This window comes from Microtus ochrogaster, chromosome 8 (assembly GCF_000317375.1).
Source record: "Microtus ochrogaster isolate Prairie Vole_2 chromosome 8, MicOch1.0, whole genome shotgun sequence".
Taxonomy (NCBI): domain Eukaryota; kingdom Metazoa; phylum Chordata; class Mammalia; order Rodentia; family Cricetidae; genus Microtus; species Microtus ochrogaster.
In genome coordinates this window covers 87,889,779-87,907,122 of record NC_022015.1, presented here as the reverse complement: position 1 = coordinate 87,907,122, position 17,344 = coordinate 87,889,779, and the positions used below count along the sequence as shown (strand labels likewise).

At 45.4% G+C, this 17,344-nt stretch overlaps 1 protein-coding gene across 1 annotated transcript; it reads left to right on the top strand.

The window, feature by feature from the left end:
* The first annotated feature begins 11,249 nt into the window (after positions 1-11,249).
* Prlhr (prolactin releasing hormone receptor) lies at positions 11,250-16,413 on the top strand. The gene is made up of 2 exons (XM_026781740.1): positions 11,250-11,404; positions 11,632-16,413. Exon 2 carries the CDS (start codon positions 11,638-11,640, stop codon positions 12,748-12,750), a length of 1,113 nt encoding a protein of 370 aa, XP_026637541.1. The 5' UTR covers positions 11,250-11,404; positions 11,632-11,637; the 3' UTR covers positions 12,751-16,413.
* Positions 16,414-17,344: the final 931 nt, after the last annotated feature.

Below are 17,344 nucleotides of genomic sequence, written 5' to 3'. Positions count from 1 at the left end.
CTCGCTCTCTTCACTTCCTGCTCGGCTGGTGGCTAGACTCCCTTCCTGGTCGTACAGAGGGCTGACGGTGATCTGTAAGTTTTTTTTCCCCTTTAAATAAATACTACCCTGTTAATTATAATTCCAAACTGCTGTGGCATCGTTTGTGACTTACGTCTACAAAGGGCTTGGCTAGGATTGGTGGTATGTGACTCTGGGTAGAAGCTGAATATAAAAGCTCCCAGGGGGAAGAGTGTTGCTTAAGAGATTCTTGTATGTTTGCTCTGACATAGAAGACGATACAGTTCTGAGCATCCAGTTGAGAACAAGATAAAGAAGTCTCTAGCATAGATTATCTTCAAGAGGAATGCTGAGGCCAGTTTTCCGAGGTCTTGTTAGTCTGCAGATCCTAATCCAGGAGGCCTGGACTGACTAGGGTCTGAGCACTTTCTTTTAGTCTTCTTTCTGTTCGCTCCAAGGTGCTGTCTCATGGGCCATCCTTTGAGAAACGAGTTCCTGAAACGTGCAAGCCCATTTTCAGCAGGCCAGTTAAGTTAACACTGAGGGGTGCAGAGAGGATTGTTCAGTGGATACGGGCTCTTGTCGCTAAGCCAATGGCAAGCTGAGTTTATCACTGGGAACCACTTGGGTGAAAGGAGAGCACCGATTTCCTCAAGTTGCCTTCTGACTTCTTCACGTGCACTATGTCTCAAATATGCACACACACATGCACACAAATAAATAAATAAATAAATAAATAAATAAATAAATAAATAAATAAATAAATAAATGTAAGAATAAATAGAAGGAAGACAGGCTGAGCGAGTAGCTTAATCAGTAGAGTGCTTCCTTGGCATGCGTGAAGTCCTGTGTTCGATCTCCAGAATCACATATACTGCTGCCACACACCTGTGGTCCCAGCACTTGGGAGATAGAGGCAAGAGGATCAGAAGTTCAAGGTCATCCTTCAATGCGTATTGAGTTTGAGGACAACCTAGGCTACCTGAGACCCTGTTCAGAAATAAAACACTAAACAAATACATGAGTGAATGGGGAAAGCAGAAACAAGCTCTTGAGTCTGGCGTGTTCAGGATTGTCAGATGCTACACAGCAGCTTTGTGGTGGTTTCCTAGGAAACTGGCTTTGCCTTGCTCCCTGGGTGCTTTCTTTTTGTTAATGAAGATTCTTGCATAAGAACTATCTCAGGGAACCCCGTAGTGGTGTTTATCCTCGTTGATTTGATGGAAAAAGAAAACTACTGAATTCATTGATTATGTTTATGAATTGTAGGATATGAAAGGAATGTAGTCAGGGAAGGAAAGCAATCAGAAAACAATTATCCTAGTCTTGCATGCAGAAACCCCATGGGAAGCAGCAGTGTCGGTGGTAGAAAGCACCTGTGGAGTACAAGTGAGCAATGGTTTTGATTAAATCTGTTGAGTCATAGAATCGAACAAAACAGTGCTCGCTAATCTGTGAAGGCTGCCAGAGATCATGCAGGCTGACTTTCCCCCCGGTGTCTGAAGCAAGAGAGTGGAAACCTTGATAAGGGTACATGCAGACTGAATGGTTTCTCTCTGGGTAAGTCCCAGGGACTAGATTGTTTCTTAAATGTCCAGGAAGAGCAGGACAGTGGAGAGAAAACATTAAGTGTGGCTGAACAGGATGCCCAGATGGGCAGGGAGCCAGTTGGCCTGGTAAAGTGCTTGCTTTGAAAGCACAAAGACCTGAGCTAGAGCCTCAGAATTTTATGTCAAAAATCCAGGTTTGGTAGGAGTGTATTTGTAATTTCAGTTCTGGGAATTAATGATTATCCAGCCTAGCCTACTTGGTGAATTCTGGTGTAAGGTATTCACCAGAGAAGACTGCTCAGATATGATTTAAGCCAATAGAAAGTCTTTATTAGCCTGCTGGTGACTACACTGGGAGTTTGGGATTCCAGTGTAGCCTGAGCCTTTCTCAGGATGAGCTTTTAAGCACAAAAACCATGTTCTGGGTTGACATACTTTAGTTAACAAGAACAGTTAGCCAGAAACAGAACTACAGAGGCCTACAAACAAGGTCAGTACCTTTTAGAGACTTTGCCATAACTATATGGACTTTGATGGATTACACCTTTGTTTTCATTTTGACAGGTGGTGCTGTCTACATGCTGACTTTTACAGTCTGAATGGTTCTTCAATTATGGAGTCAGAGTCAGTTGTGATAAGGTCTCAGTGCCTACTAATCTGGGACCCTGTTATCAATTCTAGGTCAGTGAGAGTTGCTGTCTGAAACAAAACAAAGCAATACTAACAAAACCCCAAAATCCAAGATAGATGGCATTTTTTTTTTTTTTGAGACAGGGTTTCTCTGTGGTTTTGGAGCCTGTCCTGGAACTAGCTCTTGTAGACCAGGTTGGTCTCGAACTCACAGAGATCCGCCTGCCTCTGCCTCCCAAGTGCTGGGATTAAAGGCGTGCGCCACCACCGCCCGGTCCGATAGATGGCATTTAAAGAATGACAACTGGCCCCCATACACATGTGTACATGCGTGTATATACACACAGAGATAGATAGATAAATAGATGATAGATGAGAGAGAGAGAGAGAGAGAGAGAGAGAGAGAGACGCACAACCATCATCATCCATGCTGGGTTTAGACCTCCCAGGGTGGCTGCTTTAGGCTCACCTACAGAGGTCAGTAACTTCTCACTCATACCTTGTAAGTAATTCTAATAAACTCATCGTTTCTCCAGGGTGAGTATTGGTAGAAGCAAACTTTATTTTGTTATTGGGACCTTGTGAAGAGGGGGATAGGTGGTATTTAGTCTTCCTCAGGGAGAAAATTCTCCCAAAACTCTCCCATGGGCATTTGAACTTAAAAATAGATTAAAATAGAGGTTCCTTGCTGATCCAAAACCAAGTGGCAAGCAGTACACATATGACATGTATAGTATATCCAGGTCCTGATGGGAGACATGGCATTCATCCTTGGAGATTTTGCCATTCCCAGGAGCCTCATGAGGCCCTGATTGACTGTGTGCTAGGTACAAAAATGGAAAATTTTGGTGTCTGTGGAAGCTCTGGGCAAATGTAGGTACTCACCAAAAGAAAAGATGTGGGGAAGAATATGGGGTTTTTAGCATTCCCAAATAATACTTCCTTATTCAGTATCAGGATCCCCACTTTCCCCAACTATTAAAGAAACTGAAGGCATGTGGGGTGTGTTCCTGTGATTCACTGAACGAAATGAAGGTCATAGGATGCTGGTGAGGGCATTTTGGAACCTTTGTTAGTATTTTTATCACTGCTCTGTCAAGATACCTGACAAAGCAAGGAAGGAAGGGTTTATTTCTGCCCACAGTTTGAGGGTGTAGTCCATCATAGTGGGGGCAGGCTTGGTAGCAAAGAGAGAAGGCCCACCACTCAGCAGCTGTTCACACATTTCTGACTTTAGCTTTGGATACGCAGCTATCAGCAGTGGGAAGGAACAGCATGTTTCTGCCTTGGTTTATTAGGAGCAGATAATACACGTGGACCCCCAATTATGTAAATAAACATGGAGTTCAAAACAAAACACTTGAAGGCCATTTAGGCACTCTTCTCCAACAGCACGGGGCTAGCCAATTTGCTCTCCCATTTCGATTCCAACTGTCCTGTATTAGCAACCAGAAACGGCTTTTATGGGTGGTAAAGCCCATCTGGTATCTGCATTATGACATTTGGTTGTGAAGAGTGATTTGTAGACACATTCAGATGGATATCTTGACCCGGAGAAGACCCTCATTTAGCGTTCCATTAATATATCCTCCCCCCAAAAAAAACCAGTTATGAGCACAAACATTTCATTAAGCCCACCTCACTTCATTATCTAGGCACAGCCAACTTCATTCACTGGATAAAATGACTATTGTTTCTTTTATTTTCTTCCTTTTTCCCCTTTTGGTTTTTGTAACTTCGTCAGACATGAACACACACACACACACACACACACACACACACACACACACACACACATATTCATGGGTACTCATCCACCATTTTGGGACAGCAGTGTGGCAGGATGACTGTCCTGGGGACTGCATCTTCCCAGTGCTTTGTCTTGTTAAGAGGATCTTTGTCACTAGGGAAACACCTGGCTTTCATACTTAAGGAGATTATGAAGCAACATCTCAAGAAAGAGAAAATAACTAGAAAGTATTGGTTTTTGTTGTTGTTTTGTTTTGTTTCCCTGGTGTCGACTAGACCATGGACTTCCTTCAACAGAGTTAGTTCTGAGGCTTGTTACAAATGCAAATTGCTAGAACACAGGGTAGACTCATTTCATCAGAGCTACCAAAGGTGCAACCTGGGAAACTTAATTGATAACAAACAGACTGGGTTATTCTGACTTGCTCAGGTCTGAGAATAAACTAATGCAGCCTGGCAGGAGGTGGAGGATCCCTGTGGTCTGGATGCTGGCCAGGACTAGAGAACACAAACCACCAACGACTGTCAACCCCAGCCAGCCTTCCCACTTGCGGGGTTCAGAAGTGACGCTAGTCCCTTCCGCCATAACCACACACTATGCAGTAGATGCGAAAAAGATAACTTTCAATGCTTTCTGTCTAGCCCATCTTTTTCCCTTCAAATTATTTTAATGACATACCAGAAAACAAACACATTCTTTTGTTTAATTAAACAAAGATAAGGGGCCAGCAAGATGGCTCAGTGGATAAGACTTTTGCCTCCAACCCTAATTATCTCAGTTCTATCCCTGGAATCACAAAAAGAAAGGAGAGAATGACTTTTATGAGTTTTTCTCTGACCTCTACACATGCACCATGGTGACACACACACACTCACACACTCATACACACACACTCACACTCATATATACACACTCACACTCATACACATACTCCTCAATGATTAGATATATAAATATGCTTTTTCAAAGACTGAAGTCCCCTTCACCATTTTCAGCCCTAAGTGGTCTCTGTGAATGTAATTGTTTCCTCTGGGTTGGACATGACCATTGTTATCTTGAAGCACAAGAGTTTCTCATGAGATCGGGCCTATGATTATTCCCTTGTGGAGGACATAGGGTGCCTCATAAGAGACTCACATGGCCTTTCCCCTCCATGGTATTCACCTCATCACTGTAGAAGCGGTGAGTGACTGATTGGGCTGGGACCTCCTGGTGGTGCCTGTGCTCCATATATAGCCTTCATAAACTTATTGGTTTGTTGGTTCTTTCTCCCTCTCCCTCCCCACTCTTTCTGTATGTCCCCCCTGAAATAAGTCTCTCAGATACTCTACTTTTGCATGATGTATAAATGTCTACATGTGTAAGTGAACTATATTATTTATTTTTCTGTTACTGTGATAAAACACCATGACTGAGAGCAACTTATGGGAGAAAGAGTTTAATTTGGCTTGTGATCCTGGATAGAGTCCGTAACAATGGGGAGGCATGGCAGCCATGGAGGTAGGAGCAGAAAACCGAGAACTCACATCTTGAACCGCCAGCATGAAGCAGAGCAAACCAGAGTGGCATGAAGCTTTTAATCTCAAAGCCCCCCACCCCCACCCCATGATGTACTTCTTCCAGTGAGGCTATACCTACCCTCCCAAACAGCACCACCCACTGGGAACCACACATTGAGTATGTGAGCCTATAAGGGACATTTTTATTCAAAACACTCCATGAACCTACAGAGCAGGTGTTGTGCTGGTGGACAGTTGGTGGCTAAGAGCATTTTGCTATGACAGTGCTCACTAACACTGACAGGCCTAGGTGCCTTCTTGGGGAGGCCGAGACAATCAGCAAGGAGATGTAGGGCTATGATGGTTAGCGTTGATTATCAAATTGATAGGACCTAGGATCACCTCTAGGTCTAGATCTTCTTAGACAAAGTTCTGAGCACGCTTTTAGAGAGTTTCTAGATGGAGTTAACTAAGGTGGGGAGAACCACTCTAAGCATAGGTCTTACAATTCCATGGGTTAGGGTGCCCTGGCTGGGCACTGGATCTTCAGGGATAGCGTGAAGTCCACCATCATAGAAGGCTACCTGTGTCTGGAGAATACAGATAGACCACAGACAGTTGGAAAACACGTTAGGGCCCCCCGACAACTCTACTCACTCAGGAATAATCCTATCAATAAATAGTCCAACACCTCCCACCCCATAATCAGCACTACTTATGGGATCCTTGGTAGATTACAGCAGTCATGCATTTCAAAGCTGAATAAGATGATCAGGAAAGAGGATGGAGCACATACATGGATATTTTATCTGAAGATCAGAGTGCAGTGCTAAACCACTGGAGACCAGGGGGTAGTGGCACACACCTTTAATCCTAGGGGCCACCCTGGGCTACATGAGATTGAATCTATATAAAAAGAGAAATAGAACTCATACAAAGGCACTCCCAGCACTCGGGAGTCACATGCCTTTAATCCCAGCCCTAGGGAGGTAGAGACAGGAGTGATATGTCTGTGCTGAGAGAGGTATATAAAGCAGGAGGAGACAAGAGTTCATTGCAGTCTGAGGTTTGGTGGAGAGCATTGCAGTCTACAGATACACTGAGGACAGAATCGCCCCTTTGTTTGTCTGAGCCTTGGTATAGGTAAGAACTCTCTGGTGGCTTGGCTGCTTTGCTTTTCTGATCTTCAGCTTGAGCCCCAATATCTGTCTCTGGGTTTTATTATTTGAGCCACAGGCAGGACCATCTAACAGCTTGGAAAGGCAATGGGAGATGGTTGGAAGTACATCTCCAGGAAGACAGACATTGAGCAAGTGGGCTAACGTAGAAAACACAGCTTCCTGATACAAAGCACTGGATGAAGAACATGTCAGTGAACATTTAGAAGGACATTTCTGAAGGCATGAAGAACACCTCTTCTCATTCATTTCATGCTATGTGAGCATGTAAACAATTTATGGGAGTTCATTATGGGCCCATGTGTGTAGTACTCACTACACACAAACATGGGAAGAGTGGCATGCGTATGTACATTTAAATAAATATGATCTATGACAGTGAACACAGCTCTAAGTTATAAAAGTTAATGACTTCCCAGTGATAATTAACCTTTCTATTGCATTGCACAACGTGGTGGCATTTATCACAGTTCATATATCCCGGCAATTTCTGTAGACTTCTCTCTCATTCACTGAACTGCAGAATTTTAGATGATAATATCTTTAAAAATATTTTATTCCTGATTATTCTTACAACATCTGGCCTTGTTCTTTGTGCACCTGGGAAATAACGATTACATGGACCAAAACTGAAAACCAGCAATTCTTGTCAGAGCAAAGTCAATCTCATGCAAAGAGCCATATTATATATTGAAGGTGTACTTGTTTTGAGTATTTCCTACTCTAGGGATATGCTGGGCATGGTCTCCCCTGTCTGTCCCTTGAGATTGCCTAGAGTCTACCCAGAATACAGTCCAACAGGTGATTCCTGAGAACAAGAAAGGACTGTTTTTACCACTCTGTCCCCTGAACTCAAGACTTTCAGCACTACTCACTCCTTCAGAGTTCAGGACACAGTCAAGAATGTCGTCAGAGTTTGACTAAGCATTCAGCCAAAAGGTCTGGGACTTAATAAAGACTTCAGATTGAAATGAGGCAGCCTTAAATGTCACTTCAGGGATGCCTCTGGATGAGAAGGCAGCAGGACCTTTGAGTCTAGCTTTTGACTTCTGACAGGACAAGAGGAAAAATCCAGACAGAAAAGAGCAACTCTGCTCAGCCCCGTTCAGAGCCATCTAAATGAGACACATGGCGTTTTTATGAGTTATATCAGTTCCTACACTGCCTGCTACAAGCTGTTATCTGACCAAGGTGGTTAGCTCTGCTCTGTTGCAGAGCCTTCTAGGGCTGGTAAAGGGTTCAACCCCATGAGCCAAGGAACTATCTGTACCTTGGAACACAGAAAGGACAGGTCTGGAACTCATATTCAAGAGAGCTATGTGCCCTGTGACTGCCTGGACTTAGATGAGATTTAAATAATTGCTTTCTTTCTGCAATGTTTCCTGTGTATTTGGTATAACTTCAGCACAAAAGCACAAATTTAGCTGCGCAGCATGAGGATCTGAGTTTGGATCTCCAGCACCCATGTGAAAAATAAGGCATGGTGGTACGTGTTTATAACCCCAGCTTTGGGAGCAGGAAAAGCAGAGATAAATAAATCTCAGGCACTCACTGGTCAGTCCATCTATCTGGAGTGGAGAGCTCCAGGCTCAGAAGTTAACATAGAGAACGTTAGAGGGTGACATCCTATTCTAGCCTCTGTACTCCACACATTACACATACATGCACACACACGTATGCATTGCGTGAACACACATGTGCAAAGACACACATGCACATGCACACACACGTATGCATTGCGTGAACACACATGTGCAAAGACACACATGCACATGCACACACACGTATACACTGCATGAACACACATGTGCACACCCACATATGCATGTGCACACAAGTGATACACACACATCCATGCACATACACACACGTATACACTGCGTGAACACACATGTGCAAAGACACACATGCACATGCACACACACGCACTGCATGAACACATATGTGCAAAGACACACATGCACACACACACTGCATGAACACACATATGCACACCCACATATGCATGTGCACACGCATGCACACACTTGTATACACACACATACACATCCATGCCCATGCACACACATGCACACACCTTTTGAATACCTTTAATCAAGTTTTCTGGCCCCTTATTCCAGTCTTTGTTGCCACTGTCTTTGTCCTATATTTTCCGGCATCATGTTGTACACTGCCATTGTGTTAGACAGCCTTTCATTGCTGTATGGAGTGCCTGAGATCACCAAGGTATAGAGCGTAAAGGTTTATTTTGGCTTATGGTTTTGTTTCAGTCCATAATTGCCTGGTTGTGTTGTTTTGGGGGCAAATGGCAAGGCAGGCCACTGTAACAGGTAGTGTATATTGGAACAAGTTACCCATCTTACTGATTCTAGGAAGCAGAGAGGGTGGGGGAGGAAGAGACTAATTTTCCATAATTCTCTTTGACAAGCACATCCCAAGTGACCCAACTTCCTCCTACTAAACCTCACCTCTTAAAGGTTTCGTTACCTCCCCATTACACCATAGGGTAGAGTCCCAGCCTTTAATACACAGGCCTTTGGGGAAATACCAATTCAGAACACAACAGCCATTCTTAGCAAATATTCCCTGAAGTTCATGTGGCTAAGAGTCTGTCCCCATACATGAAGTAGAAGCAGTGTTTTGGTTGAAGCATACATATCTGTTGAACTTGGTCATGATTTACAATGGGATTTTCTGGAGCTTTCCTCAGTGGAACAATTTTCTAGAGCTTCTATCTATAGACCTATTTGAATCTGCTGTATTTTAAGTCTGGGCAGGTTCACCTGTTATTTACTCATGGCCAGTAAAATACAGCAGTGGGGAGCTGAGGAGGTGGCTCAGTTTCTAAGATGGTTGATTCACAAGCATGAGGACCTAAGTTCAGCCCCTAGGACTCCTTTAAAGCGCCTGGCATGGTGGCACACACTTGTAATCTCAGTGCTGGGGAGATGGAGACAGTCAGATCCTTTGAGTATCATTGATCAGTCGGCCTAAAGCTAATCAGTGATCCCTACTCCCTATATGAGTACTGCTATCAAAACAACAAAATAACAACAGCTTTTGAAGAATGATAACACACACACACACACACACACACACACACACACACACACTGAACAGGTTTTTCCTGGAGTAAAGCAGACCTGAATTGAAATTACAGCTTCTTAGCTTTGCATGTATTGGTGGTTACTTAGAGCCTTTACCACATTGTTTTGGCAAGAGGTAAATTATCTTCTTTGGAAAGTTCCCCAGTACACACATGAACTACTTAGCACCAGGAGTTCATATTGGTTTCTGCTCCATGGATTATGGCTCAGGGGGTGTGGTCGCCGGGTGGAAATAGGCACACAAACAGGTGGCTTTTGTATCATAGCTGGCTTTTCTTCTTGTGTGAGTGACTCACTGTTAATTTAAGGGTGAGATAACCTGCTACTGCTTCCAGTGGAGCTGGGATATCTGAAGCCCCAGAGGCCAGAGCAGGACTTACCAGAGAGGTAATCAGACCACGGGATTCAGCCTCTTCTTGAAGCCCTGGCCTACAACAGCTTCTGAACAGTAGTTACAAAGTCCCTTTTCTGACAGACCTGTCACTGTGCGGCTTGATTTATGTGTCGGTGACAATGCTACTAAAGGTTATGATACTTAAGCTTTTCAAATGTCATTTTTGTTATTCTAGCTAAACTGAGACAGAGAGGCCTGAGGGTTTTTATTTAAGGAGGAAAAGGAGAGACAGCAGGTCAGGAACTCAACAATTCTCTGCTAGGACAGCAGGTGCCCTGCAGTTGCTGTAGCTGAGAAAGAGGAGTGAGTCAGAAGTGGCAGGATTCAGATCTCGGAGTAAATCTGTGAAGCACAAACTGGTTTGCTAGCTGCTAGGGAGATAAAGATGCTATGGTCCCTGGTGGTGCTGATCCACACTGAAGGCAAAGTCACCAACTCTTCGACCTCCACCCGGTACTTCTCTGAGCCCACAGCCCAGGGAACAAGCCTCAGACCCACGGAGCTGCAGCAATTTCGACTGTCGCGCGCCCCCTTGCTCAGTACCCACACACCCTTTGCGCCCTGGGGGAGCTGCCCGTGGTGCTGAATTTTCCTTTGTTTGAAAGGGACCTAGGGCCACAATGCGTGCAAAAGGCTCAAAGGGTCCTCTGCAGAGCCACAGCCCTTAAATCCCTGACCAGCGGCAGACTCAGCACAGCAACGCCCTGCTAGACTCCCTATCCCACTTTAGCGACTCTGTCAGCTGCAGTTGGAGCTCTGCAGAATCTGGAGATGTCCTGTCCGGTCTTCCTTTCATACCTAGTGTATCTAGATTTCTCTATCCCCACATTCTTTCCGACCCTTTGCCTCTTGAGACTGCATCTGTTGGTCCCCACAACTTGACTCTTCCCGCATCTCCTCTCACCTCCCCCTGGGACACGCCCCTCCAGACCAGCTTCTCTGGGCACTGCACACTTCCGCAGTGGAGATCACCCCTGGAGTTTGGGGCCCAGGTTCCTGGCCCTGCCCCCTTCCTGGCTCCATCCCTACTGCACACGCAGCTCCCCTTCTCTAAGCACAGAGTTGGGCAACATGCTCCACCTCCATCTTCCATAAAAGGAGAGGTGGAGTGGGGGAAGAGGTGGAGGGGAGGAGCTCCCAGACCCCTCAAAAGCTGCTGGCCCACTAGGTACTTCTGGATCCATTAGCAGAAGAGAGCAGCTCGAGTGGCCATCTGGGCTGAGGACTCCCGAGGGATAGCAGGCAGTCTGCGCCTGCCTTTGAGAGTCTTTTCCTGCCAGCCAAGCCAGCTCACAGGTAGGACCAGCTCTCAGGGCTGCCTTCCTGGACCGCAAGAGCTAGCCACTAACAGGAGCGGTTTAAAGTACCTGTACTAGGTTTATTTTATAGAGCTGGGAGGACAGCATTTATTGCATTTGATGTTCTGGGGCTAGTTATGTCAAAGAGTGGAGCTGGGTGATGGGAAGGGTACATGAGGGGTGGATGGAAGATGGAAAGTGACAACTTTGATTACCTTTGGACAGGTGGCCATGACCTCACTGCCCACTGGAACCCCCGGGGACCCCGATTTGTTTTCTGGGCTGCCGCCAGCAGGCTCCACTCCAAGCAACCAGAGCGCAGAGGCCTCGGAGGGCAACGGGTCGGTGACAGTCCCCCGCGCTGCAGCAGTCACGCCCTTCCAGAGCCTGCAGCTGGTGCACCAGCTGAAGGGGCTGATCGTGATGCTGTACAGCATTGTGGTGGTCGTGGGGCTGGTGGGCAATTGCCTGCTTGTGCTGGTGATCGCGCGCGTGCGCCGGCTGCACAATGTGACCAACTTCCTCATCGGCAACCTGGCCTTGTCCGACGTGCTCATGTGTGCCGCCTGCGTGCCTCTCACGCTGGCCTATGCCTTTGAGCCTCGCGGTTGGGTGTTCGGTGGAGGCCTGTGCCACTTGGTTTTCTTCCTGCAGCCGGTCACCGTCTACGTATCGGTGTTCACACTCACCACAATTGCTTTGGATCGCTATGTCGTTCTGGTGCATCCGCTACGTCGGCGCATCTCACTGAAGCTCAGCGCCTACGCTGTGTTGGGCATCTGGGCGCTATCCGCGGTGCTGGCGCTGCCGGCCGCAGTGCACACCTACCATGTGGAGCTCAAGCCCCACGACGTACGCCTGTGCGAGGAGTTCTGGGGCTCACAGGAGCGCCAGCGCCAGCTCTATGCCTGGGGGCTGCTGTTGGGCACCTATTTGCTCCCCCTGCTGGCCATCCTCCTGTCCTACGTCCGGGTGTCGGTGAAGCTGCGGAACCGCGTGGTGCCTGGCAGCGTGACCCAGAGCCAAGCTGACTGGGACCGAGCGCGTCGCCGCCGCACCTTCTGTCTGCTGGTGGTGGTGGTAGTGGTGTTTGCCGTCTGCTGGCTGCCGCTGCACATCTTCAACCTGCTTCGGGACCTGGACCCCCGTGCCATCGACCCCTACGCTTTCGGGCTGGTGCAGCTCCTCTGCCACTGGCTGGCCATGAGCTCTGCTTGCTACAACCCCTTCATCTACGCCTGGCTGCATGACAGCTTCAGAGAGGAGCTGCGCAAAATGTTGCTCTCCTGGCCTCGAAAAATTGTGCCCCATGGCCAGAGCATGACAGTCAGCGTGATTATCTGATGTCACCCTGCCAGTCCTGAGCTGGGGAGCTTCATATCCCTTAGCCCACATGAGACCTAATTCCCAGCACCAGAATTAAGCCAACACAGTGTGAAAGTCCCACCCAGCTCTCTTGTCCAGCTGTCTGTCTGTTTTTTTGTGTTTCTGTAAAATGTTAGGTGAGCTTTGGAGCAGAAGAGCCTGGGGAGAGGGAAATAGATTTATCAATTCTTCCTTCGACTCCTGCAAGCAAAACCCAGCTATTTCTCTGGGTTCAGAAAAATAATTCAGAAGCAAGCTTTTCTTTTTTTCTTCCTTGCTTACACTGTGGGTGAGATTTAAATGTGATGCTGGGGTTGGTGAAGATTTTCAGCTTATCTTTTTGAAAGGCCCCAGCTGAGATATAATGACGGATTGTTTTGTCAACTTGAGCCTTGGAGTCTATTATTTCAGATAATTATGTATCCCAAATCAGTACCTAGGATTTCAACATTGCCTGAATAAGACCTTTATGCTCCAAGAGATTTTCAATTTTTAAACCATTCAAATTTCTAGTATAAAATCCAGTTTCAGGTTATCTTTCAGGAGGTGCTGCTTTTGTCTCCCTTCTGACTCCTCAGCTACTATATTGAAAGGATGAAGGAAGCAGGTCATTTGGTAGAGAGCTTGCCGAGCCCTGGGTTCAATTGCTGCATATCAGGGTATGACAGTGCATGCCTGCGAGCCCAGACCTCAGGAGACGGAGGAAGAAGGCTCAGGAGTTTATGGTCATCCTGGGTTACATAGTGAATTTGAGACCATACAGACATTGTGTGTGTGTGTGTGCATGCATGTGTGTGTGTTGTTTACACAATACAGAAACTCATATGTTTGGCTTCGTGAATGCTCAGTGCAAACTGTGTGTCACAGCATTCTCCTGCAGCCTCTAATTGCTGAATTTCAACTGATCAACAGCTGCCATCTGACTGCTCAGCACCTGTTCCCTGGAGACTCTTGCAACATATCAGCCCAGAAGCCAAGGGCTGGGAAAAAAAATTACTTAAGGATAGCACAGAAAAATAAACTCCTATCCTCAAGATGTATAGTTCAAATGCTAATCCCTTTCAGGGTTGTGGAAACAGATGAAGACTGCTGGGCATGAACCTGGGTTAGGGATCAGCACATTGACCTCTTGACAGTTTTGTTAATGAGAAATGTATCTGGGACAAGGGCCTCAACAATGTATGCTGAAACAGTCTCTGGGGTAGTGAGAGAAGGGGCTTTGGGAAAGGATACATAGAATCCTGCTATTAACCTAGACCCTGTAAATTGTATGGCAGGAATTAGTGTGAGCTTCTAGTGCTTCTTCAACAAGGTTTCCTCTCCTCTTCTATTTCTTTTGGAAAGAGACTAGCTCATTTGTCAGAGTGCTGTACAAGAGGAGGTGTGGTGCTAAAATGATAAGGGTTAAACAACTAGGCTCACACCTACAGCAAGAATATCTGCTCCTGAGCCAGGCAGTTCTAGAAGTCTTTAGTAGCTACCAAGCTGCATTCCATAGACCGGGGAAATGATGGTCAGAGAAAAGTTGAAGCAGGTTAAAAATGGGAGATGGTAACTACCTCTGGCAGTAGCACCTAACTGACTTTGAACTTCATCTAAAGACTGGAGCATGGAGAACCTATATCTAACCTAATCTAACGATGTAGTCCGTCATTAGAATTGTACTGTTACAGACAACTATTGTACTTGCTAGGCACCCCAGAGATGAACTTTTGTGCTTCCTGTGGAGGCTCAGAGCCAGGTCATGCTTTTGATGAGCACAAGTGGAGAGAACAGGAAATGGAGGAAGAGGTGTGATTAGTTCGGGAGAGATGTAGTTGATTTTGGTCGTTTTGTTGAAATGGCTGTTTCTCAGCCATGGCTGCTCTTAGAATTCCCCAAGGTTTTTAGAAATCCAAACCAAACCAAACAAAATACATTGATGCTTAACCCTTGTCAAGACCCCCTTCCCAAAATTTAATCAGCTTGAGATGGGACCTAGAGTCTGCATTTTTCAAAACACTTCTGGAAACTTTAATGTGCAGCCTAGGTGCGGTAGCTCAAGAAAGGCTATTTTTCTAGTGCTGCTCAGAAGTGCCTCTGTGAGTCTTCATTTGTACCTACCCAAGTTGTTAAGAATCCGTACTTGAATTTGGCAGTGAGTTATGCACCACAGCTGAATACTCCATCAGTCTTCAACAGCACCTGATCTATCCACTTTAGAGAACAATCCTCATGATTAGAATATTTGGGCATTCACCCAGCAACTTTTTTCAATCAGTTCCTGTGTAGCCTGTCAGTTTAGAAGGAACATTATTCAATTTCAGTTGAACTGCTTATAAAGTTTCCCATCATGAACTAGTCCAAGACTTCGCTGTCAAGGTGTTAAAAAATAAATAAAAAGTTCCCTTATTAGTTTAAGACTACACCAATTCTGAGAAGAAAGTGTCCCTCTTAACCTAGAATGATCGTCACCAGTTTGTCATGCAATGATTTAAGTGAAAAATTCAAACATTTGAAGTTTTCTGGGGGTGTTGAATTAGGCAATACTTATAGTATCTTTGCAAATTGTGAAAATGGCAGGTGAACAGCAACTAATTAATTGTTACTCGTTGTGACATCTGTTTGGAAGTAGTTTGCCAAACAAGCTGACTTGTAAAAACATCTCTTAGAGATGGTTTCAGGGAACTCGGCATAGGCTTATACATAGAAGTTGTATTTCATAATTTGTTTTTGGTTAGTATCAAGTGCCCGAGACGAGTAACCAGGTCTACTCCTGCAGGAAATGAGTCAAGAGCAAAGCTGGGAACCGAGCCAGCTTGGAACTCGGCAGCAGCCTGCCTCCCCAAGGCTGACAGGGGCTCTGTAATCCTTTTTGCAAGCATTGTCAGCAGACCTCACTTTTGGCATGTGATCAATAGATTTATCTCACCAAATCAACAGAGGAGTGTTTCAATATGTGTTGGTGATAGTGACCTGGGAGTGGCAATGTTAGACGACGCTGAAGTAAACAATATTCCAACTGATGCAACCTTTTTTGAGCTTCTGCCTGATGGATTTCAGGCTGCTCTCTTTGTGAGGGCAGCTCATTTTCAGGTTTATTTTCTCTGTGAACTATTCGACCATCTTTGGTCTGCATTCCCCATCATCCAGTAGTGTTTTAGATGCAAGGCCAGGAACTGACCTCAGAGGCACCTGTGGAAGAGCATAACTTGATGGTGAATGAATGCACTGTTCATCTCTCCCAGAGAAGGGCTGGGAGTGCCTGTGTTCCCCAAGGCATGTCTGTAATTGATTTATGACCACACATTGATTTCTTTACTTTATGTGTAAGATGTTTTTGTTGCTGAGTCAGTGTGGAGATTTCTCAGGCTGGGGCTTGTAGTGTGTTTGACATAATAAATATTACATTGGTTGCATAGTCTTTAGCTCTGGGATTAATGCACCTACCCAGAGTCATTCCAAGAAAAAAAACTTAGTGCCCAACTAAGATTTCATCAGTGTTTACTAATTCCAGAGATGAGCTGTTAATGTTGGCTTTTCTATGACCCTCTGTCCCCAATTTGCACGATGCTAGCATTTTAGTCTATGGTACTAAGGTTTTCCCAGGGACAGAAGCCTAAATCCACAAGGCTATCAAAAAGAGAAGTGGAAGCCGGGCGGTGGTGGCGCATGCCTTTAATCCCAGCACTCGGGAGGCAGAGGCAGGCGGATCTCTGTGAGTTCGCGACCAGCCTGGTCTACAAGAGCTAGTTCCAGGACAGGCTCCAAAACCACAGAGAAACCCTGTCTCGAAAAACCAAAAAAAAAAAAGAAGTGGAGTATTTCATGCTGAGTTTTGATGCTGTCATGAATGTAGATAAATATCTAATGGTCAGCATTTTATCAACCATTTCCCACATGTAGCTTGGAAAAATTCTGAAAACATACTATATATGGGCCAATAAATAAGATGCAGAACATTTTAAAACATTAATGACAGAGTCATAAACTATTTTTTTGCTGAATATAGATTATAATTTTAAGGAGGATTTATGGCTGGCAAGTGAGAAGGCTCATCTAGTGAAAAGGTGCTTGCCACCAAGACTGACTATCTGAATTAAATGCCAGGACTCATTAAGTGGAAGGAGAGAACAGTCTCTCCAGTGTTGTCATCATCTGACCTCCACATACACTCTGTGGCATGCACATACTCTCTAATAAATCAGTGAATTAAAAACGAATTCATGGGGGTTGAAGGGTGGATGGAAAGGTGGCTCAGTGGTACTTCAATCATGAAGACCTAAGTTTGGATCCCAGCACCTACATGGGATGTTCACAGAAAGCCTGTAATTTCAGCTCCAAGGGATCTGACACTCTTCTGGCATTTGAGAACATCAGCACACACTCACTGTTCACACACATTCACACTCACTCATAAATAAAATAAAAATAATTTATAAATGGATTTATGAACCCAGTTCCTCTGCTCCCACTCTTCCTGGGCACAAAATAAGTTAGTGTGCAGATACCGGGAAAGGAGGGTGTGCAGACTGGATGGGATGTGCAGATACCGAGAAAGGAGGGTGTGCAGACTGGATGGGATGTGCAGATA

Coding starts and splice junctions, on each gene's coding strand:
- Prlhr (XM_026781740.1), top strand. CDS start 11,638: ATGACCTCACTGCCCACTGGAACCCCCGGGGACCCCGATTTGTTTTCT.